The sequence below is a fragment of the Micropterus dolomieu genome, linkage group LG02 (genome assembly GCF_021292245.1).
Source record: "Micropterus dolomieu isolate WLL.071019.BEF.003 ecotype Adirondacks linkage group LG02, ASM2129224v1, whole genome shotgun sequence".
NCBI lineage: Eukaryota > Metazoa > Chordata > Actinopteri > Centrarchiformes > Centrarchidae > Micropterus > Micropterus dolomieu.
In genome coordinates this window covers 29022164-29046192 of record NC_060151.1, presented here as the reverse complement: position 1 = coordinate 29046192, position 24029 = coordinate 29022164, and the positions used below count along the sequence as shown (strand labels likewise).

The 24029-nt window shown below is 39.9% G+C and overlaps 2 protein-coding genes across 12 annotated transcripts in view; one reads left to right on the top strand and one right to left on the bottom strand.

Moving 5' to 3' along the window:
* Nucleotides 1–577: 577 nt before the first annotated feature.
* On the bottom strand, nt 578–19949 carry fus (FUS RNA binding protein). 2 transcript variants are annotated; one of them, XM_046037399.1, is made up of 15 exons: nt 19741–19949; nt 18861–18885; nt 18411–18601; nt 18119–18308; nt 17387–17613; nt 16507–16702; nt 11933–11967; nt 8248–8283; nt 7561–7670; nt 5337–5466; nt 4901–4999; nt 3791–3947; nt 3429–3526; nt 2359–2554; nt 578–1157 (listed from the first exon to the last, which is right to left on the bottom strand). In XM_046037399.1, the coding sequence occupies exons 1-15, from the start codon at nt 19751–19753 to the stop codon at nt 1118–1120; spliced, it is 1743 nt and encodes a 580-aa protein (XP_045893355.1). In that variant the 5' UTR covers nt 19754–19949; the 3' UTR covers nt 578–1117. The 2 variants fall into 2 exon arrangements, with proteins under 2 accessions (XP_045893355.1, XP_045893364.1); XM_046037408.1 differs by having other exon boundaries at nt 2410–2554; nt 19741–19946.
* Nucleotides 19368–24029, top strand: part of LOC123961762 — a 6164-nt gene continuing 1502 nt past the window's right edge. Inside the window, exons 1-4 of one of the 10 annotated variants that reach the window (XR_006822784.1) lie at nt 19370–20739; nt 23331–23527; nt 23614–23784; nt 23986–24023. Coding sequence is in view for 7 of the 10 variants with exons in the window: in XM_046037474.1 (XP_045893430.1) it covers nt 23390–23527; nt 23614–23784 (309 nt within the window). In the remaining 3 variants the exon portion in view is untranslated. Of the gene's footprint in view, nt 20740–21440; nt 21750–23330; nt 23528–23613; nt 24024–24029 lie in introns of those variants that run through there. The other 9 variants (XR_006822783.1, XM_046037436.1, XM_046037445.1 and 6 more) reach the window with 9 other exon arrangements.

Below are 24029 nucleotides of genomic sequence, written 5' to 3'. Positions count from 1 at the left end.
TTTGTTGGTTCCTTTGTGGAAATTGGTGAATGCAATAAACTCGTACTAATCTGTTTGTAAGAGTTTGTTCTTGCATGAGGCTTATAGAGGATCTTCCATCCTTCACTGTTTGTTCCCTCTGTGCACAAACTGCAGAAATTGATTGAAGATAAAGAACATTTCCACATCAAATTATTTTCAATAAATAATTTTGTTATTTTAAAATAATTAAACCATTTTAATACTTATCCCCACAGCTCTGGCTTACCTAATTACTATCTTTTGGAAAACTGTTACTCATTAAATGCTGACTGACAGACAAGTTTTTAAATCCCCAAGTAAAAACAAAGGCGGTTTAATCCATCCATTACACACTGTAAAAATGTTAAGTCAACATTAGAAACATGTAATTCTGACATTAACAGTGACATATTGGTGTACAACTTTGTTTTCACTTGCAAACTAGAATGCCAGCTCATCTATAAAATGTATTTTAGTGATACATTTCTCAGTGTTTAATTTTAAAAGTTTTAAATTTGACTCGCATGAATTTGGTTAATTCAAGCAGAAAATAATAATAATAATAATAATCACCCAATGCTAAGAATTCCCTTTAATGGATCCACACCAGAAACAAAAATACGTGTCCCTTGGCCCACGCCTGAAAATTCAATATAATTCAATTAAATGTGGTGTAAATGAGACTTAAAACCATCTTCCCTGTATAAGTAATAACTAGTTTCAAGAACCATGTAAAGTTATACAGCTGTCTCATGTAAACATTATTTAATTTCTCATCATTGTACATCCCCGGCATATTGCACATATTTGTTGTGAAGTGTTAATCGTTATTCTTCTATATTTTATATTTCTGATTCTGATGATGCTGGTGAGAATATTTCCCTATATCCCCTAAAGATTTGATTGTTTTTTTCTAAATGAGGCCCCACTGAGCGAGAAGGGAATGTGGATAGACGTGAACGAAGTGAGTTACATGTACTAGAGCAAACACAAACCACAGGGATAATCACATTGTCTACACACTGAATTAAGTGGATCAAAGTTAACAGAGTTATATAAAAAGGTGAAAGTTTGGGCTGGGCGCAGCGTGGACAAGGGCTGTCCTACGACAGATGACCTAGTACGGACGGCCCCGCCGCTCCTGTCTGTGGTCACCCCTGGAAAATGACAACACAGCGATGACATCGTTAGCATCCAATCAATGAACAACATCTACAGGACAAACAGGTTTGCTGATGTACAGGGCTGACAGGGGACTTTCAGGTTCAAGTTTCAAGTTCAAACCATTTATGTGACAATATCTTCGTGCAAAAATGCTCCATATTACTGATGTACCTCTTACAGTTAAAGCCAACAAAGTGGAAACGGTGAAAAGACATCCTGCCCTCTGGGATAAGGCCCTGTCAAACAGCTAAATTATTTTAAAAATAACATTTGGTACTCAGTGGTGGATAGTAAGTACATTTAGGCCTGCATCAGACAGAACACGTTTGTTGCAGCGAGAGGCGCCTTTTTTTAAACTGAGTTGTATTGGCAGTGAGAATTCTTCTGTTTATGTACCAGGGCGCCTCGTGTTTTGAAGGAGCGCTATGAGCGCACGAAGTTGAAAAACATTCAGCTCTGAGCAGAACCCCCCCCCCCCCCCCCCCCCTCCCCCAACTGTCCAATCAGATGAATGGAGAGACGGGCCCTCAGTTGTGGTGACGGAAGTTTACACTTGCTTGGATTATCCAGAAACTCCAACAAACTGTCCTCAAACAATGCCAGAGCAGGCGCCCTCCTTTTGTCTATTGTTTTTAAAGCAGATGTTTTTAGCATCAAAAGACACAAACCTGTGAGTTGTGATCAAGTTTCTGTTCATTTTTGTTATTACTTAGCGACAAACCAAAGATTACAGATCGCTGGCGCTATAATCTTTGATTTGACTGACAGGACAGCAGTTGGTTGCCGAGCAACATAAAAAAACCCAGAGCGCACTAAATTCAACCAAAAAAGGCACTGCTGTGTGCCTGCCGTTTTCCTTCTGTGTGATTACTCAAATATTTTACTTAAGTACAAATATGAGGAACCTGTACTTTACACTTGAGTATGTTCTTTTCATGGGGACATTACATTAATATACTAGTACAACACGGTAACTCACTCACTAACATTAGAACCACATTAAGAACCGTTACCATCAGTATGGACGGGAGGTACAATCACCAAAAACCTTTTTTTTTTTTTTCTACAACTGGACGGTATTGTTTTAAGACAATGTGAAATTATCCTTTAATATACAGCGTAGCTAATTTGTGGGAAACACTGTTTTTCGGTTCCTTTGACACTGAATCACTTATAGCCTCGTTCCAAACTTACAAGCTAAATGCATGACAGCCAAAGAGGGCCGTTCGTTTGAGTGCGTCTGACCTTGCGTCCATCTTTCCAGGGCCGTATCCTCCACGGTCTCCTCCCCGGTCGCCTCCTCGGCCCCCTCTGAAGCCGCCGCGGTCACCACCTCGGCCTCTGAAACCGCCCCGATCAAACCCCCCTCGACGCTCTCCGCCGTAACCTCCTGACAGCAGAACAAGCAATTAGGTGACAATTTGTAAACTGCTGACACAAAGTGACAGCTTCACTATGTCAGCCCCCGGGGTGAGAATTCACACTGCAGTCAAACCGCACAGCTGCAGTCTGACGCTACGAGCTTTCATGAATTAATAATATATTTCTCTATTGTATTATTACAAGTTATGAGTTGATATCCGTGGAGTGAGTCATAACAAAGCTATAAAAGAAATAAAGCAAAAGGATGTTTAAAAGACATTTCAGGGTGTCAGTCTCTCATTTGTTTATACAAATTACTAACTCGTCAATAATAAAAACAGAACAACGAGTTCAGCATTTCTAACGTTTGCTGTGGAGCCTTAAACCTTTTTTTAATGCCCCGCCTCCCCTGGGCTGTGAGTGGTTGGTTCACGAAGTGACTTTGACAGCAACTAACACACACGGCTGCATGAAATCACAGGAAGTCATTAGCGCGAGCTCAGCTTCGAAGTCAAACCAACGCAGCAGCTGGCTTATTAATCCAGCACAGGCTGCATGTGTAAAAAAAATTTCTAAAAGCTGTGGATGAGAGGAGAAGTGACGGGAAGTGGAAGTCAAGAAGTTTCTTTTGAAGTTTCTGTTCTGCTTGCTCAACAGTTGTTTGATAAATAAAACACATCAAGAGAATATCTGAAATACCCCCCCCTCCAATTCTGATCATTTTGGCGTTGGTGATTTTCCTTTGGCGCTCGCTAAAACCTCTTTGTGGGGCTCTATGCAGGAAAAATCCTGTCTTCGTTATCAATGAATTACTAATTTAATCATTATAATCAGAAGAAATGACAAACTCTCACGTTTTTGACCATGTCGAGTGTATGATATAAGGACTGCAGAGGTCTAACCTCTTTCCATTGGGGGCATCCCACCAGCATCCTCAGGTTTAGGGGCCTTGCACTGGTTACACTCGTTACGCCACGAGAAGTTCAGGTTGCCACAGTTGCTGAAGAGAAATGTGCAGAAACTAATGAATAACCACAAAATTAAAAATATTCTCATTCTAGATATATTTTGCATTATGAGCTGTACGAGTGCTATTAATTAAAAATGAAATTTACTTTTTGCATGAACTTGTATTATGAACACAGTGTGTGCAAACATTTAATAAAAGGTCGTGTTTTTATGATTGTGTAGAATAGAAGCAGAAACACAGTAGCTGTACAACACGTTTCCATCCAGATCAACAAATCAACAAATCCCGACTTACGGGTTTGAACACTTCCAGTCTCCGGCTCTTTGTTGTCCTCCTCCTCCACCTCCTCCGCCACCGCTGCCTCCTCCTCCTCCACCGCCGCCGCCCCCATTGCCTCCTGGGAAACCTCCACCTCGTCCCCCTCCAAATCCACCACCACGACCCATCGGCCCTTCACAGAGCAAAGAAGGGAACCACTCAGCTCTTCTGTCAGCGCGACACCAGTGTTACTACAGATGCATTGTTTGTGTTTGTGCCCTCGTAGGTGTTAAATTAGTGCTAACCTTATTTTCTTTACTACTTCAACAACAGTAAGATCAGCATTGTCCCAGCAAATAGTTCAAAAATAGTCACCAAACTGAGCTTTTATCTACTTTTAAATGTATGCATGTTACAGAAAAAGATTTTACGTGGAGTCTATCCTTTTACCTGTTATTGATTACGGGGATGTTTTGTACATAAATGCTTCTGCTCACTGTCTTCACATGCCGCAGAACGTGGATCACGGGGCTCTGAGATGTTTTACGAACTGTGGTTTTCTTACTCACCATGTATTATATTCAAAAGTGAATTGTTCTGCTTTGCGTGCACCACTTCAGTCATTGGCATGTTTTTATTTGCAGAGCCATTCTTGGCAAAATTCCTTTGTTCTAATCTTATCTTTTAAACTTAAATTATAGAAATCACACTCTTCATTCTCTGGACAATTTGCAATGTTGTTCCCAAAGTGTGTTTTGGTTTTGGAAAGAAAGCTTTTAGGTTTTCTGCACCTACTGCAGGGAACAATGGACATATCTTAAAAAAAAAAAAACAAAGGTCAAAGCATAGTTATCCTGAATCATTTAAAATCTATTGTGAAATATACTCAGTCCAGGTCTGTGTGCAAATGTTTTATGTGTTTGCCAGTTAATTTACTAAAACTCTGTGTTGCAGCTATTCTGCTAGGCCAGGTCTCTCTTGAAAATGAGATCTTTGATCTCAGTGGGAAAAGCCTGGTTGAATAAAGGCTTAATAAATAAAAGAATAGTGAATGTATTGAACAATTGTATTGATTGTTCAATTTTTTCTCAAATGGACTCAAAAAAAGTGCTATTAAAAATTGCCAACCTTCACAAACGGGCTCACCTCCTCGTCCTCGACCTCCCCTCATGCCACCTCGGCCTCCAAAGTCAGCTCTGCGGGTGGCAAAAGACACCTTGATAGGATTTCCATTAAAGTCCTTACCTATCAAAGAAAGACAGAAATCAAAAGGAGCTGAGGCAAGAAATAAATGTGCTCACAAAATGCTAAATACAAGAAAAACTGTAAAACGTTTGCAGTTATGTCCGTTAAAGAGGAGAGCAGCTGCGATCAGCTTGCATTCCCGTCAGTTACAACAGACTCCAATAGCACAGTTTCGAACAGGACGTTTCAAACCACTCCTTTCTCTGCTGTCCATCTTCATGCTCAATTTGTTCCACACTCTCCATTTCATTCCAACTAAAACCTGGTTTTGAAGCCGTCAAGCAGCAAACACCAGAACTTATGAGCGAGTCAAAGCTCGACAGTGTTCTCAACTCACCATCAAACCAGTCAATGGCAGCCTTAGCTGAGGGGGGGTCATCGAAGGAAACCGTGGCCTCGCCCTTCAGCTTCCCCGTCTCTCTGTCTGTGTACAGGTTGATCATGGGCAGGCCGGTCTTCTTGTTGACCTAAGAAGATGGACAGGAGGAAATAGGGGCAAAGCAGTGATTGATGTAGGTCACGTGACAGCCTTGATAGCAATTTAGAGATAGATAAATGATGTACGATATTTGATTGTAGAAAATCTAAGTTTCTACTTCAGAAAGTTTAAAACTTTAAGCCAGTTTTGAAGTTGAATATGGTCAGATTCAAACTTTCTATGACACAACATCCTCGCACAAAGTAAAAAGCAATTAAGAACTTGTTAGCTTTTTTCCAACTTTCCTGGATGCAAGTTTATCAGAATTTCAAAGGTCATAATCAATAATTGGGACGCGAGAATTTCTTCTTTAAAGAATGTATTATGTTGGGTTGGGTTTTCCTTTAACCTCTTAGCCTCTGCGGGCGGTCAGGTCCTGGCGGCAGCTTTCAGTATGTGCACACGACTGATATCTTAACTTCGTACTCATGTGATACACCGCTTGAAAGCTAAAATCCTCGTTAACTTCCTCTTCCTGCTACTGTAGAGTGCAGTCGTGCTTTTCTCCCCTCTTATCTTGGCTTGCTCCTATTTTCTGTCTACTTTGGTCGTGTGGAAACTTTTCTCTTTCGACCACCTGCCTGCTGTTCTCCTGAAACCATCAAAATGGAATTAATCAACTGGTCACTCAGCGCTATTGACAAGATTTTCTTGGAATCTCTCTAATATATCGTAAAATTGGTAAGACAGCCGCCATTAAATTTACCCAAAAGCTGTCTGGGGAACTTAAAGAGTGCTTAAATGGGGTGAACGAAGAGCTGAAGGTTTTACATCAAAGGGCCAATCAGAACTGTTTCGTAACATCTCAGACCGGTCTGTGGAAGCGCAGAGGAGGACTGACACCATCGGGGCGCAGTCTGGTGAGCTGCTGAGAGTAACCACTGGTCTGTCAATGAAATTAGAAGAAATGTCGAAATCACTACATGAACTAGATGCACGTATGACGCTGAGGATGAGAGCGATTGAAGGACACTGATCTGGATAAATGTTACCGAATCAACCTAAATTGGATTAAAAATTATTGTCTTAGTGAAAATTGAAACCTCATCCTAATCCACCGATCAATTATACTCCAACAAAAACAGACTTGTTACGTTGTCAAAGGTTCAGGTGATCCAATCCAGTAAAACATTTAGTCCAAAACACATTATTCCATTAATAAATCCCCAGGGACTACTGTTGCCGGCAGACGTGGCTCGTATGTCATTATAATCGTAATAATTCCAATTTGAATGTAAACAACTACGATATCTTGTATTCAAATTGGCCGCTGAACTCTGACCTTTCGAGTGACACCAAATCCGACTCAATAGCAGCTCACATGTCCCTTTCACAGCCTTCAACAGCCATCAGGGGCCCGCGCTGTAAGGAAGGGCCAGCCCCTATTATTTCGTGGGTAGGCCGAGCCAGTTGCAACAAATTGTGCCGATGACTGGCACTTCTTGTAGCCAATAAAATTCTGAAAATAACGATAGAGCTTTAAGTGGGAAGTTCATGATCTACCAGCAAAAAAACACATTTGCCTCAAGCTACCAGCTAATACAGCCGCCTGCCGCCAAGGGGCGGTGCTGTTTTTGAAAAAAAACGCTAAGACATACATTCAGAAAAACCTGTGGAAAATAGTCATTTTTCATGGTATTGATATAAAATTTAAACTTAGATAGGTAAGGCTTTATGCTGTGGCCCTACAGTGTTTTCCAGCTAATAAGTCCCAGCTGTAGTTGTCTACATGCATTTGTTAGCAAGCATTTTTACGCAGAAACACTTTCTTTTTAAAATTAAATTATTATCTTTCAGAAAAGCCCAAAACCATGCATTTACTCCAAATGGGTCAATAACTACATTGAATTTACTTTGGATATGCCTTGAATAGGCATTTTGCATGAATTTTACAGGAACGGTAAATTGTTTAATCAACATAAATGTTAATAAAGTTTCTGATTTTGAAATGATATTTGGAATAGATTGTCATGAGCACCAAAGTGTTTGTGTAATTACTGTCAATGTCAGAAGGGGAAACTTGTAAATTGCTCAAATACAGGCAGTGCTTGATGAGACACATGCTGTAGCACTGGAGAGATACCTTAATGATCCCAATCTGCTTAAAAAAGTCTGCCACCGAATCAACAGTGTAGTCATCTCCCAGGCCTTGCACGAAGATGGTGTTATTATCAGAGTTATCCTGGTCTTGCACTGTTGGATAATAATAAAAAGAGATGCTAAGACAGCAATAAGAGGCTAACGCTGGACATCTCACCCGTTCTATCACTCTGTGTAGGTCAGTTTCTGACTACTATAACTGATTGGCACTAAAACAAAGCAATGCAAATATGTTATTTATATTAACTTGGTATTAGGCTTCATGAGCTGATATTTTTGGCTTATTGGGGGCAGTGTCACAAGCTGAAAACAAAGTTGTTACGGTCATAATGTTAGCAAGCAATCACCTATTCACATATCCATCAACATGAACAGAACACAGAACATCCTATTGGAGTGGTTTAGTTGTTCACCGGATGACTATAAGAATATAAAGTTCACTCTCCTTTCAGCACTGTTTTTTTTCTGACAATTATTATCCACGGGACGGGAATCATAAATCTGTTTTTTGGTAATATAGACAGTACATGATAAACGTCAAGGAAATATGGTTAATAGTTTCTGTACTTGTTATATCAAAGCACATCTGTTCAGTGAGACTGAAAAATGTCCGTTGTGGACACTGTGTTAGGTCTTGTTGCTAGCAGGGCAAAAACAACTCAAAACTTACTGAAGCTGGGTCCTCCATGTCCCGGGTCTCTTGGTCCTTGAAGAGGACAAAAAACAGCAATTAGCTGTGAAAAAGATCAAATGATAAACAAACACAAACCTCACACAAACTGTAAATACTACCAATACTGTATTTAATTTCCTGTCCTCACTCAAATCAACACAATACCAGTATTAAACTTCTACATTTTTATCTGTTTAACCAACTAAATGATCCTATCCAGAATGGGCAAGGCTTAAAAAAGACATGAGCAGTACTAACTATAAGTTGTGAGTTGATATATTACATTTAGCTGACGCTTTTATCCAAAGCGACTTACAATTGCTATACATGTCAGAGGTCGCACGCCTCTGGAGCAATGAGGGGTTAAGTGTCTTGCTCAGGGACACAATGGGGGATGTCTCACAGTGGGAATCGAACCCAGATCTCCCACACCAAAGGCAAGCATCTTATCTATGCGCCATCACCACCCCCATATTAATCAGAAAACTATTTCCAGAACAACATCAGAATTTACCTTCAGAGAAAAGTTTTTTACCTCTAGGTTTTTTTAAATAAAATTTCCTATAAGTATTGTTTATTAGAAAACAGTTGGACACATTTTACTCCGATTATACTCCACTCACTAAGAGTATATTATCAGTACCTGACACTCGTTTCAGATGAGTAATCATTACACCCTAGTGCTTGCCGTGACAGCTTGTCACATAATAAACCTGGCATTTTACCATCCTGTCTTTTAGCAGTGTCATTATACAATTACATCTTTCATGATTACCCCACTTCACAGTAAGCAGCCGGGATTCTCTCAAACACGTACACAAAACAAGATTGCCCGCGTTATTGAGATCCTTCCTGCAAGTTGATTTTGTGCATCGCACCATACTTCTCACAGTATACCATTTCATTGAAGTGGTTGTTTATTTGATCCGCCAAGAAACCACAGTATACTTCTATGACACTTCATGCAGAAGCACGCATGTCGGGCTCTTTTTGCGGTTTAAAAACAGTCCACAAGTCAATGTATTTGTGTTGATGCATTTCTTAACCCACTATAAGTACCTTCCTTTCACACAAACATTACCAACTCCAACGTATTGCAACACAATCCCTTTGTTGTTTTGAGTATGTACACCTTCAACGACCCGGTCACCCATGTAATTCATTCATTCCTGTGTCTACCTTGGTTGTCCCACAGCTTAACAAGGGATTCTTGGAAAATGCCCCAACATACATCGTGTACATAACCGCACCATTTGTCATTCTGAGATTTCGTTATTGCAGTACAACATTTGCGCACACTTTACCCATTCATAAACCCAACTTCCAATGTTGAAGTTTTTAGAGGTTAACGGAAACACCTTTAGGAATGTTTAGGTGTGTTAATTCCTGTCCCCTTTTTCGGAAAGACTGATTGAAAGCTGCATCACCTGCAGCTTTCATTTAACAGAGTTCCTGGAACTGGTCCCTTCTTGATGACAATGTCATCAGAAGCCAGAGCCAAACCCTTACCTCAACATTTGACCCACTTAGGTAATAAATCTGGCCTGTGACAGTGAAACCAGGCAAACCCTTTTCAGCAGCAACACAGAGGCTACTAAAAAGAATGATTACCCAAAGACTGATACTCACTAAACTGATCAGGAAGAAGTACTACGGTGGCACAGCCTGTCATCATGGCTGATATTTACAGGAAACAGTGTCGCAGGTCTATATTTCTGTAGATTTTTCATTACAATTGCACCGTTTCCCCATAATTTCAACAAATGCTTTAAACTAAAACTACAAACAAACAAAAAAACTAAAGTTGTTCCATTAGAAACGGTCACTGTTAAGCTTTTTAATTATTGATGTTTGGGTTTTTGTTTAAGGTAAGATTAGCTGAAGAGTCTCTCTGCCCTAAAGACAGCGGAAAGCATCCGAACAGGAGGCAGCACCAACTTGTCTGGAAACTGCTCAGGACCATCAGGCCCTACAGAAAGTGGTGGACCATTAGACCTACACTCCCCATTTTAGAGGACTTACACACCAGACGGTGCAGAACCAGAGCTAGTAGGATAATGAATGAACCTGACCACCTCCAGCAATAGACTATTCCATCTCCTACGCTCAGGTAAATACATCAGTAGCCACAAGTGCAACACAGAGAGGCTCAGAAAAAGCTTCTTTGCTCAGACCATCAGGATTGGTGACCTCTGACCTCTGTTTATCCTCTGCCTTGTCAAGCACATTGGCCTCTGTTAATCCTTTGCATTTTAGTAACAAAGTTCATTGCATAGTTTGCCTTACCACTGTGACACACCGCATGTGCAGTTTACATTTTTTATACACTGAAAAAAAACGCTTACACCACCTACACACCAGGCTAATATACACAAACATGTAATACTTAAATTAGAGGTTTTTTATTCAACTCATTTGTATTTATATAACGCCAAATCATAACAGAAGTTACCCAGTTTTTTTTTACCTAATTGTTATTTGTACCTTTATCCTAATTATTAGCATTAACTATACATAGTTGGCATATGTAACAAATTAAACCTTTGATTACTTGGATCACTGGGTAGTTTATAATTAAACATCAGACCCTGTTGCACTTCAATTAAAATAAATATTAGAATTACAAAATGAATACTGTGCAACACGTTACCCCTATAAATAACTATTATAGATGTCACTGACAAGACGACTGCACCAGCATCAACCCTGCAGGTTTATAATTTTTGTTTAATAAATAAAAGCAACTTTAAGCTAAATAAAGTCAAGGTAAATACCAAGTATCGATCTGTCACAGACCTGCAAGTAAACCTCAAGTCAAACATGAACTATATACAGTCACACTAAATAAACCAACTGTGTGATTAACAATCCTTGGGCGTGGTTTATCATTAAAATAAGGAGTCACGTGACCTTAATACAAGCTGGTCTATTGTTCCATTGTTGAGAAATGTTCTTTCCATTTATAGCACAACGTGGACCTTATCACTTGACAACATTCCACAGTTGGGCAATCAAATCAGTTTTTGACTCATCTCTGGAAACTACAAGTGACGAGTTTCTACAAGTTGCACAGTCATGCTGTTATGGGGCTAAATTCCTTGCACCTCAAGAACATAAATGTTAACTCATCCATTCATGTGTGACACACAACCTGCATCATGTGCACAAAAATCTGAATCATGGTGTCAAACCTATTGATACCTTATGTTTTGATTTGGATGGTTTTGACACATTACCCCAACAACCACTGCATGTTTTATGACTCATGGACAAAAGCTCTGAACACTGGTAAGACATATTCCAAAGCCGCAAGATAAGAGTTGCTGAAGAAGTACATATATAAAGCCATGATGTACCATTTACCTCCCTCTGCAGGATATTTGCAATCACTGAGCACTGATACACCTGAGCACTCTGTGGTTTCCTACTTGCAAGGTGAACACTTATTTAACATTATTCATCAAACTCTACCTTGTAAATATGTCATATTAAATCTCAATAGGCTACACATACTTTTTCTGTAATAATCAGTTCAGTAGCGTAAAAAGAATTTTCCTTGAAGTTAATTATACATGTTTACCCACTTCATGCTGTAAGTATACTGGTGTCCCCTCCTTTTTTAGCTTTGACTCTTTAAAACCCAACAAACCTTCTTGTGCTCAAGTCTATTTTAGTCACTTACCACCAAACTTACTGAATCCTCCACGATCGGCCATTCTGATGAGGAGGAAGAGAGAAACGACACGCATTGAAGGCAGGTGCTGACAGCGATTTCTCTCAATGGGTTGTGGGTAACCTTCACTCTCAGACTCTGAGTTAAACCCACCCTTCTTCTTTTGGCACTTGTCCTGAACCCCTACTTGACCTTGTTCAGAGTTTCTTGAACATACCTCGGGGACAAGAGGCCAGTTTAAAGACCTTGTCATTTTATGTTCACAAGCTGATAAAATTTTTACCCTAAAGTTCTACCAAGCCTTTAAGTGACTTGTGTGCACCCATTTTATTTCACCACATAACTTGGTTGTGTGTCAATTAACCAACCCAATCATTAACACCGTTGATCCCTGGATGGGTGTTGAGTATTTTCTTTTAGGTCTCAGACAACCTTTTTATTCTTTACACAAATTGAAGCAAATCTAAAAACAGATGTTCTTTGGTGCTTTTCCCCCCCATGATCTCCCAAATTATTAGTATTTTCAAATCATTATTTCCTCCAACTACAATTTGACTATTAACGGTCTGTGGACTTCCCCAGGTTTGCAATATCCCAAATGATGGCTTAAGAGCAGAAAGCCAGCCTGGAGAGAAGGTAAAAGCCTAGGAGAAGATTCAAAGATTGATTAAAGCAGAGTATGACACAGTGATCCTGTAAGGGCTGGTTGGGGAGGTAGTGGTAACAGGTGAGAAAGGCAGGTGATGGTAATGTATTGTGGTGTGTTAGTGTGTGGGCAGTTAACGCACACAGTCTACTTGCCATTTTGGAAAGATCTTGCAGACAAAAAGACAACTGTGAGGAATAAAAAAACGCCATATTGGTGAGCCGAGGCTTACAGGCCAAGCTAGATTATTTTTTTTTCTTTACTTTCAATCCTTTTAGGGCACATTTGTCCTTAAAATAGAGCTATACCTCTGATTTTCTTTAAAACCTTTTGTTATCTTGTGACTTTTAGAAACAGAAGACACTTTATTATACCAAGATATCACATCTAGTATGAAAAAGAAGGACATAAGCATCAGTTTATATTCCTCCATTCTCAAATCTTAAGCCAAGATCACTCAAAAACATTTTTAACTCTTCAATATATAAAGATAAAAATGTATAATTTAACAAACACTTTGGTGAACAACACATGAGAGTATCGGCCGATTAGTGCTCAGTGCCATATTTAAAGTATACTGTGAGGGACTGAGTTCCAAAATTCAAATAGTCCATGATGGATGAGAGGGCTTTTAATGAAATGGCAAACTAGTTCGTCTACGAGTTCATCACCAACATTATGAGGTTACAAGAGAGTACATGAGATAACGTACAACCTCTAGAAGAAAAACAAAAACATCAACTTACCATACCAAAACTGTTTCTGCTTCACAGCTTCACTCTTCTTGTAAAATCTTTGTTCTGTGATTTGTCTCTGTTCTGTATAATTTATTGGGCTTATACAATGTTACCCCGACCCATAATCTACTGCTCTTTTTTTTGCATTTATATATTTTTCTTGAACTTACACAGTTTGTTTAGGTTTCCTGAAATCTAAACAGGAAGTAGCTTGCATATTGCAAATCAACTGTCAGCTGTTGCATTTCTGAGCTGCTCGCCAACAGCCACCCAAAGTTCAAAGTCAACCTGTGTTTGATGCGACAGGTTTAGTTTTCCTTTTTTGTCTTTAACAGAACTTTGCATTGCTGTTTTTTTTAACCTGGCTTTCATGCAATGCTGAGCTTGAGTGTGATCATACCGTCCTCTCTCTTTGTTCGAGCACCTACATCGCTGTGTTTGGATCATCACACTGGCAACGGACAGTCTGCAGTACACAAGGTTTCTTGTGTTTATAGTAATGTGACAAAGGCAACAAGTCCATTAAAAGGGACAAAGATGTGATATCATGTACGTAAGTGACTGCAGTAACACCACCACATACAGCCAAATCATGGACAGCCATTATATAGATACATGTTGCAGTTGAATTAAATCGGGTTTGTTAGTTTTCTCTTTTACATAGAGACAGTGATCTGGTAGCACAGATGTTTGCTTTCAAAAGCTTCATATTTTTGCAATTGACGTTTATAAATGTAAATTGTAGTAAACCTTTTTATGGTTACATTTTGGCTTTTCCACATTTTGTCTTTCTGCAGATGATGAAATGACTGACGGTGAGGGAGGGGTCATGCTTCATAACAAAACTGTAATTTGTAAGATCTCAAACAGAAACCGAGATAGAAGCAAATCTGTTTTCCACGCAGTGATTTACTCTGGTTCATGTCGTAGCTCTTTCATTGAAGGATCCGTTTTTAAAGCTTCACATGACTCAATAGCATGCTCACTGCAACTTCACACAAGTACCCTCTTGTTTGGGTGAGGATATGGTTTCTGACCGGCATTCAGCCACAAGTAGGGTTTGAGTAGCGTTTCAATTTTATCGATTCAGATTCTAGTTCTAATTATGGAATAAGGTTCTTATTGAATCTCGGTTCCGATTCCAACCCCTTCACTATAAATCTCGTCACCGCTCGGTGACCTTCATCCTCTTGCTCATCTTCCCCTTTAGGTCTAAAGTGAAAGGTCTCATTTGTAGACATCATTCTTTTCCCTTCAGTATAAAAAGGTGAACGTCAGCTCACCTGTGTTTTGTACCCAAGCGTGAGACGTTGCTACTACAGCTGGGTAGCAATGCTTTGTTGACATTCTGCGTAACAAGTGACCTGATATCGTGTAAGTGCAACTTTTATGGCCTGTAAAACGCTCACTGCCGGTTAATCAGGAGCGAGACTGACGAATGAACCCACAGTTCTTAGAAATTTTTGCAATGGTTCCAACTTGGAAGCGGTTCTCGATATCCAACCCTGGCCACAAGAACCTTAATATAATGAGCCCATCACAGCAGACTGCGAACCCCTATATGATATGGCATTTTACCCAGTTTACAAGCACAACCTTTATGTTGTGCTTGGACACATGCAGCCGTGTTTCGAACACATTCAGTTTACTTTTGTGAGCTCTGGGTATTTTGTGATTGTAAACTTCAAGATGTTGCGTCCAGTAGGCTGGGCCATAATTGAAAGGTATTACTTTCAGTGGTATCATATCATGATGACATGATTATATTGTGTTATTGTTTTAAAGAACTTCTTTGGTTTTATTGAACGATTACAAGCAATAATTAATTTCCAGAATAAATTACTGAAGGTTTATTTCACACACAGAGTTTTTTCTTGATGAAATGCGTAACAGGGGAACACAGTTCACTGCATAACTATCAACTTATATTTTTTACCATAACTTTACAATGTATATATTTTATGATATAAAAGTGTCTTATTAATATTTGTAATATTGATTTCTTTATTGCATCGCACAGCAACAGCATTCCAGCAATGATGGGTTTGTGTCTGCACTAAGTCTGGGCAGATCTGTGTGTTTACATCGCTGATGCTTGGTGCTGAAACACAGTGGAAGGACACCGTTTCCCAAATGAAGAACTTGGGTGCATACGTGTATGTATATATATGTATATAAATGAACTGTTTTGGCCTATATGGATTTATTTTATATGTTAGCATATTCTAAATGTAATTCTCTGATATGTTCTGTGTAGCAGGAAGGGACTACATTTCATATAATAATAAATAAATTATCAGAAAGAAGTCCTGTTTTAAGTTTTGAGTATTGATAGAAGTAATCCAACATTGATCTGTCTCACATTAGATCAAGGTCCGGGCCCCTGAACACTCTTAGTGCATGCACTCTCTGCTGCTGTTGTGTACGTGCATGCATAGATCACCGAGTTAGTTCATACAATATATTACATATAATCTTAAACAAATTCTCTTATGATTAAGTAATAAAAGATTAAAAAGAAATACCTAATGTTTGGCAAATCGCTTTGGTAATAAAAACGTATTCAGAAGTAGCCTATTGATGTATAAGTAGTCACCTTATATATCATGACACATGGCTTCTCCCTCTGTCACAGCACAGCAGCAGCTTTTAATAATAAATATTAGGATAAATATGAGTGATTCCTGCCCTGGTATTATTTGGCAATGGATCAGAACTGATTTTATGTTATTGCTCAGCCCTATTGGACAAATACCCAGAGTTGCAGCACAGCACTCCGACTGTATCTGTCAATAGTTTGACTCCAGGAGGTGCTGCGAATCACAGACAAACCTTTAATGTGATGTATTCAGAAAGTTTATGTACAAAACAAAACAAGATTTGTGCAGCGGTCACTGCAGACAGAAAACACATCAATTGCTTTGTGGCAATTTAAGAATTCATTTTCCTCAAAAGCTAGTGGGAGGGGAAATTCTGACATCAGCTCGCACCTCTCAATTGCTTCAGCATGTAGCTATGAACGTGGAACAGTTCTCTCTCTCCTATTTAATTTTCCTCTACACAGTTCCACATGTAGCCAAAAGGTGAGGAAACAATTACATGCATCACTGCACTCAGATTCAGAGCACTTTCATAAGTCCAGAGGACCTAGTAAAACAGGACTGATAACATGGGACACTGGAGGCTTTTTAAACACTTACCCCATGCCTCCTCTTCCTCTTGGTCCACCTCGGCTGCTTCGGTCAAAACCGCGATCATATCCGCCACCACCGCGACCTCCAAATCCACCCCCACGGCCCCTGCCACCACGGCCATCCTGACCCAAGTAACCTCCATCAGGACTGTCATACCCTCCACCTCCTCCTCCGCTCAATGGTGGGCTTTCGTCTCCATATCCTGAGAGAGAGAGAGAATCAGATGTCAACAGATTTACCCGTGTGACAGTGCTCCACACACACGCCAACACTGTACTGTGAAAACCAAAGCTATGACGACCAGCTACACTGAGGGGTACTATCTGTTGGTACTATCTGCAATAGAAAACGGAGCACGGCCAAACCGAGTCGAGTCGGTGCTGGTAATGGAAAAACGGCAATTGTCTGCTTGATTTATAGTGATCCAAGTCACTGTGAATAACTGTGTGGCTGGTACACTTAGGCTGTTCAAACTAATTTTCAAAGTTTTCTGAGTAACAATCACACTATCAGAATAGACATTTCAGAAGCAGTGTGTGGAAATTTTTGTGTTTTCTGTGAAATAATCTGCAGAATATGCCAAATCAGGGTCCAAATTAAATTTCACTCGACATCAAGCAACCTGAGGGCAAACCTGATACCGTAGATACAGTGTATGTTGAGGTGAAGGAAGTGGAAATGAGGGGATATTGAGGTGCGTAAGGACTGAAAACTTACATTTGAAATAGTAACAACAATACCCACAGACCTGACTGTAAACAATTTTCTCTGGAACTACTTTTCTAATAAAAAAATGGTCATTTTTGTTCCCTGGTGAGTTCATGTTAAGTTCTTCTCACTTGCAAAAATGCATTTAAAAAAAGAGAATTTAAAACACATCCCTTACCTCCACCTTGGCCATACTGGCTCTGCTGACTGTAGCTCTGTGGAGGGGGGGAGTTGTAGCTTGGAGGCTGGTTGTAGTGACCTCCTCCTCCGTGTTGGGGTGGTTGTTGGTGGCTCCCGCTGCCCCCATAGCCACCAGTCTGACCGCCACTGCTGCCGTAACCACCTCCACTCTGTCCACTGCTCGGTGGCTGGTTGTAGCCAGGGGCCTGCGAGTTACCTTCATATCTGTTGAAGGTGGGGAGAAGAGAAGCAGATAACAAATCAACCAAAGCTACACACATGTACTCCCCTTCATAGAGATCTTTTTGCATCTTTTAGCTCTGTTTACATTGACAAATCGTTCCGTTAGTTCCTCAGACAGCTGCTATACCTGACTAATGTGCATCAGAAGGAATCGCATGCCAGAAAGTACGTTTCAGTACTACGACAACAGGTAACTGTGAGCTGTGAGTCATACATGCGTTCTGACTGCATATTTAACAGGGTTTTAATATGGTGATTTATAAATCAATCAGTGTTTAGGAAGTCCAGTTAAACTTAGAGGAATTTCCTGATGGCTAGTGTAACTTGGTTATCTGCTATAGAAAGAATAAATTCCTGATGAGTGAAAATTAGTTAGCCCGTTTATGCTCATATTTCATCACCTACATCCCTCCGTAATTTCTACTTTACTGTCCAAATGGGGCATAACAAATTAAAAGTAGAGAAGCAGAAGCTGACTGTGTCTTACCCTGCAGAGGAGGAAGAGGAAGGCGGCTGCTGGCTGTACCCAGAGAATGATGACTGCTGGTTGTAGCTCATGTTGGAAGGCTGGTTGCTGCTGTTGTAGCCTCCAGAGCTATAGGGCTGACTGGAATGATTATAACCACCACTGCTGCCGCTGCCGCCACCCTGGTTAGAGGGCGGAGAGCTGTATCCTCCTGGGAGAAGAAAGGAGACAGCAGCACATGGAATTAAAGTTACACCACAGTGTGCAACAGAAGAACAGCGTGGTTTCGGGCCGTTATTGAGTCTTCCTCTACCTGACGGGGGCTGACCATAGCTGCTATATCCTCCCTGGTTGTAGGAGCCGGAGCTGCTGTCAGAGCTCTGGTTGTAGCCTCCATAGCCCTGCTGGCTATAGCTCTGACCAGAAGACTGACCATAGCCCTGGTTAGCACCGCCACCGCCTCCACCACCACCACCACCACCTCCTCCACCGTAGGACCCATAGCTGCAAGAGGTAAAAAAATAAAATAAAACATCCAAACATGAACACATCGCTTTTCCATAACTTACCAAGAATATACAAACCTTGCCTTAACCCAAATGTATGTTTGTAGTCGAGGTGTTTATATGAGAATAATAGGAACTCTTGACGTATTATATAGGAAGAATGATATTGATATACGTAAACAAGTCTTAAAACTCTCATGCATAAACTCCCCATATTGGAAAAGCACTAGTTTATGATTGAGTATAACATTACTTACCCCTGGGCAGACGTTTGGGAATAATCTATGGAATAAACAAAACTGAGTGTTAAATATATACATACGCATTAGATTAGACTTTTTTAGTAAAGCACATATCTAATAAGAGTAATCCAAATGATACAGAGCTTCATTCACACCGGAATCACCCTCAACATATGATTAAATAATAATAATAAAACGTGGTAAGTGGTATGCTGGTTCCTGTTTGGCAAATATGAGCTGTAGTCTAACGCAAAAGAAATGAAATGAGACACGTTTTATAGTCTGTTATTGTTACACATAAATAAAATGGGACCAACCAGCAGTCTAATAATAACTGTAATACAGATGAAGCTGTTACGAAACGTGGTTTGATGCATCCCGAGCCAAATTTTCAAGCAGCTTTCTTTAATTTAACCCCGTTTTGTTGAGTTTAACGTGATGTGCTTTCGTTAATAAGAATAATAAGCGTTAATGTTAAACATCATCTGAACCGAACCGAGTTAAACCCGCAGCCTGAGAGCAGCAGAGAGGCGGAGAGGCAGAGAGGCGGAGCCGCCATCTCTCAAACTGGGTCAGTAGCACAAGCGACCGACTTAGCTTCATGCTAACTGTTAGCTCGCCGGTAGGTTTTTCCTCCACTCGGGCAGCTCCTTCTCCTTCTGCTTCTCTCCTTCTCTAATGTAACCGAGTGATTTGAATATGTGAAAACGTCCGGCCTTCAAACAGTAACGTTAATATAAACATATATATATATAACGTTAATTAGCGTCTTGACATTAGCTAACTTAGCTCGCCGGTTAAGTTAACGTTGCGTCTTAGTGAAGATATTTAAGTATTAGCTCACGAGCTTTTTAACCTTCACTGGTTTTAAACGACGTTTTGTACTGAATCTTACCGTTAGACGACATTTCGATGAAACGGCCTTTAACCTATAAAGCAATTGATCAACCAGCGCGTTGTTTACGGACTGAGATGGATGAAGGGACACCGGGGACCGGGGCAGCTGTCACAGCCCGGTTACTGCAGTTCCTCCTGCGGACACAAGGGGGCGGGCAGCAGCGTAGCTCCTCTTCTTCTCTTCCGGCAGGCTCGGCACTGTTTAGCGCATTGCTGCCTCCCACCGGTTTAGTATCAACAATGCTACTTTTTACTTTCATGCTTCCTGGGAATGCCTAAAGATTGTGCAATTTTGGAGTGATCTTAAAATGAGAATTGATGGTTTTCTCGCTTGCAAGTCAACATTAAACCCAGGCATTTGTATTTTAGGATTAGGATATAGCCTATAGAGTGACTGCTGGGTCTGCACACATCTAACGTCACCTAAACTCCATAATACAAGTTTATGTTCCCTCTTGGCCACACAAAGCAATCCCAGTCCCAGCTGTTCTCATCTTTGTCAACGAGCTACCACGTGCCATCAGAGCAGGGGCTTCAAGAAGCTCCTGAAAACTCTTCAGAGAACACTTCCTCTCATAACACCTCCAAACTCTAACATGCACTTCCTGTGCCGCTCTTCTTCTTATAGTTCTCTTGTATTGATTGCACTATTCATTAACTACTTCCCCTACTTCTTCTTCCCTTAAGTATTTACCCGTTGATGCTGTACGCGCTAATAGCTCTTACAAGTATTGTCACTTGTAGATCTCCTGCTGTATTGATGCTCTGTTAATGCTTGTATGTTGTTCCTGAAATGAGATTTGCTTTAGATAAAAGCGTGTGCCAAATAAGTAAATGTAGATGACACAACAAAGCAGGCTGTCAGCAGGTACAAGGATATATTGAGAATCTGCTGGTACGCTGGAAGGTTAAGTCTTCTCCAGATGTGGGTTGCTGAGGAGCCCCCGGATGTGTCACTTTGCTTTGAAAAACTCCTGAATGAAATCCCTCTTGAAAGGTTATTATACTTTTATTATTATTATTATTATATATGTATTGAGGTTGATTCACAAATTAAACTTCAGAAGTACATGAATATATCAGCTCAAAATTGTAATGTTTAACGTCTGTTTGTAACTAATAATATTATAACACACTGTATGTGAACAAAGCTGCTTCCCTTGAGTGAGTGTTTGTGTGATTATGTGAGATTGTGTGGGGTTTTTTGTTTTGCTTTGTTTGTTTGTTTGTTTCTGCATGGTCTTTTCGTGTAATGGTGATCATGTTTGTGTATGTTTGGAGGAGGGGGCATGAGGTGGTATATGATCATAATCAAATTGGAAGAATAATTGTGTACAAATGCACTCTTGATCTATAGGAGCACTTTGATTTGTAAAACTTATTTATGCAATATAAAGAAATAAAAATATAGAAATTGCTACTTTTGTCGTCTGAGAGCTACATCTTGAGAGACCTGTAGTTTTAGGGAAGTGTAACGTTACCACAATAGAACATCAAGGCTAATTTTTGCTCCTGAGTGAAAGTTGACAAAACCAGATGGTTAATCGTTGTTTTAAATTAATCTTTATGGTCAGAACAAACAAACAAAGTGGATTACTGCACAAATTAGAGGTAGAACATTCAAAACTATTATGATAAAATATTTTTTACAACAAATATGCACGAGTAAAATTAAGTAAAATATTTTTCAGTCCCTTTTCCTCAACAAAAATCAAATCAAATTAAATAAATAATAAATAATTAGATAAGCCACATTTATAAAAGACTTATCCAGACAAAAGGCAGTTTCAAAGTGCCTTTTAAAGACATGTACATGGAAGTACCCAAGCCTAGTACCTTTAGTACGTATATAGACTTTTCAATGAGGCAGAACAAAGCAGGCCTCCAGAATCTGATGTTCACAATACAAGTTGTGTAGTGCAGTAGTGTAAAGTCTCACTGCAGCGTTCTTGTTTTCCCGTCACCGTGACAGCAAAGTTTCCACAGAAGCAGCCTGATTTATCTCAGGTAAGTAACAACAGAGCAGACGATGAAGGTTTCGCCTAATTCAGAGGGAAATGTCATGTAACTTTAACTTTTTTGTCTGATTAATATTAGAAAATTTAATAAACAAATTAATTATGATGTTTGATTTTTAAAACTGTATTGATCACTTGCTACCTGGCTTTATATATAAGATGGTTTTATGTTACACTTGCAGTTTTTGTAACAAAAACAATATTTTGTGCAGATTAGTTCCATTATGTGAGTATCATTTAGTGTCTTGCAGTAAGTAATAGAAAGGCATTCAGGATAGCAGAGCAAATTCCATCAGAATCAAGTCAGGATATTAGGCGCGTTCGAGATGACGGCAGCAGACTTTCGCTGACTTGATAGTCTAACGTGAGCTGCAGGTGTATGGAGGACCGATCCTGACACAGTCAGAAATAAATACAGAAATAAATGAATGCTCAATAAATAAATAAGCATCCAATTAAATACACAAAAAAATAAAGTAAATAAATAAATGTAGGTAGTAATTAAATTCTACAAGGAGACATAAATCTATATATTTTAATTAGTGCCTTTACTTATTCACCTTTGTAATAATTACCTTATTTATTTATTCTCCGTTATAATCTTCAACGTTATTTATTAATTACTTATTTTTTAAATGTATTTATTTATGTGTGTGTTTTAATATTTTTGTCTATTTTATTCTTCCTTTGTATTTTTTTACCTTATTTATTTTAACCCATGGTATTTATTTCTGCCTGTCCTTTTTACATTTCTGTATGCATTTCTGCCTGTGTCAGGATCGGTCCTCCATACAGGTGACTGCAGGGGCGGGGAATAAAAGCGCCGCCGTCAAGTAGGACACATTCTACCTGCGTGAGCTTACTGTGACGGATCTCGCGGCATTTACGTAGAAAAATGTCGCGAGACCAAGCAAAAGTGTGGTTCCGACTTGGTGCAGCTGTGGAAAAGCAACTGCGGTCGCCTTGCTCCCGTGAGGTTTTAATGTCATGTGACATGGTGACGTTTAGCAACTCTGACAAAAGTCGGACACAATTTCTAATCAGCATGCCTTATTTCAAGCCCAGCATGCATCACGTTAAGTCAGCGCTGCGCAGCGCCTAATGAAGTCAAACGCGCCTAATACTAGTGGCAGTGATGATGAATGGCTGCCAGAAATAGGAGAAACCCCAAATGCTAGCAGCAGTGACAGTAGAGCTGAGGATGCTGAGAAAGAGGCTGAGGAGTCAGAAGTGAGGCTCAACGTTTTTGCATTGCATTAAACTGTATATGTTAAAATATGTGACCCCATTAGTTTAACAGCATTAAAAACATAGTTTTCACATACTATATCATTTAATTCATTGGTTTGTTAAATAAATATTTATTCAGTTAAAGCCTGTCCACGCTGTCCACCTCAGTGGACATGTAAAAAAAATGAATTTCTAATTTTATTTTGCATGCCTAAAGAGTAATAAAAACACATAGGAAAAAAATTCTGACAAAGGCTGTCATAAGTCATGCATGAAAGGGATTTAATATAGTAAATATCTTAAAGCATCAGTAATTATACTTCTGGTTTATATTCTGTAGTTCAGGTAAGAAAAGAAACCCTCAGAAGCTTTGGCTGAGGTGTAGACGTGACCAGTCGGATGGACAGTGACCAGAGGTTGGCCCACCGTGGTTGGCCGTGTCAAAGTAAAGCAAAGACCTCCAGGCCGAGGCATCTGCATCAGAGCACCCTAAACTTGGGCGACACAGCACCCTGCTACACCACCACCCACACCCAGGTCAGCCCGCTGTAACTAACTAATGTTGGAGTCAGATACGTTTGAGGATGATACTCAGTCTGCGGCGGCCTCTTCATGTTTGTCAGAGTTATTCTGGAAGGTCAGCTGACGGACGTCCTCTCGTCTTCCACCTGAGGGATCCCAGCTTCCCCTCACAGCATCAGACCAGGCTGGATCTCAGTAACAGCACCACAGAGCTGCAGGGCCCCCTGCAGTCACACAGTAAAGAGGTGCACGGGCCCAAACACATCACTCCGGTACGGTTACAGCGTCTGGAAAACATCCCTCCATGCATCCCTTTAATGTGTTGTTATGGTTTTAGGCAGCTCTTGAGTTGTTTAAAAGTGTTTTATTTAGGTTCTTTCTGTGGTGAAATATTTGATATGATTAGCGTATCTGATTTATTTTTTGTTTTTTGTCTCCAACTAACTGGGAGATTACTGAATCATCTTCACAAGAGGGCTTGATCTCTCTTACCAAGATGTAACAGGAATAGGTAAAT

What these genes read in the sequence shown, in the direction of transcription:
- fus (XM_046037399.1), bottom strand. An exon ending in CCAGTATGGCCAAGGTGGAG is followed by an intron (nt 16,703 to 17,386) that starts GTAAGGGATGTG and finishes TCTCTCTCTCAG; the next exon opens with GATATGGAGACGAAAGCCCA. An exon ending in AGGATTCAGTAAGTTTGGTG is followed by an intron (nt 8,284 to 11,932) that starts GTAAGTGACTAA and finishes GTCCTCTTCAAG; the next exon opens with GACCAAGAGACCCGGGACAT.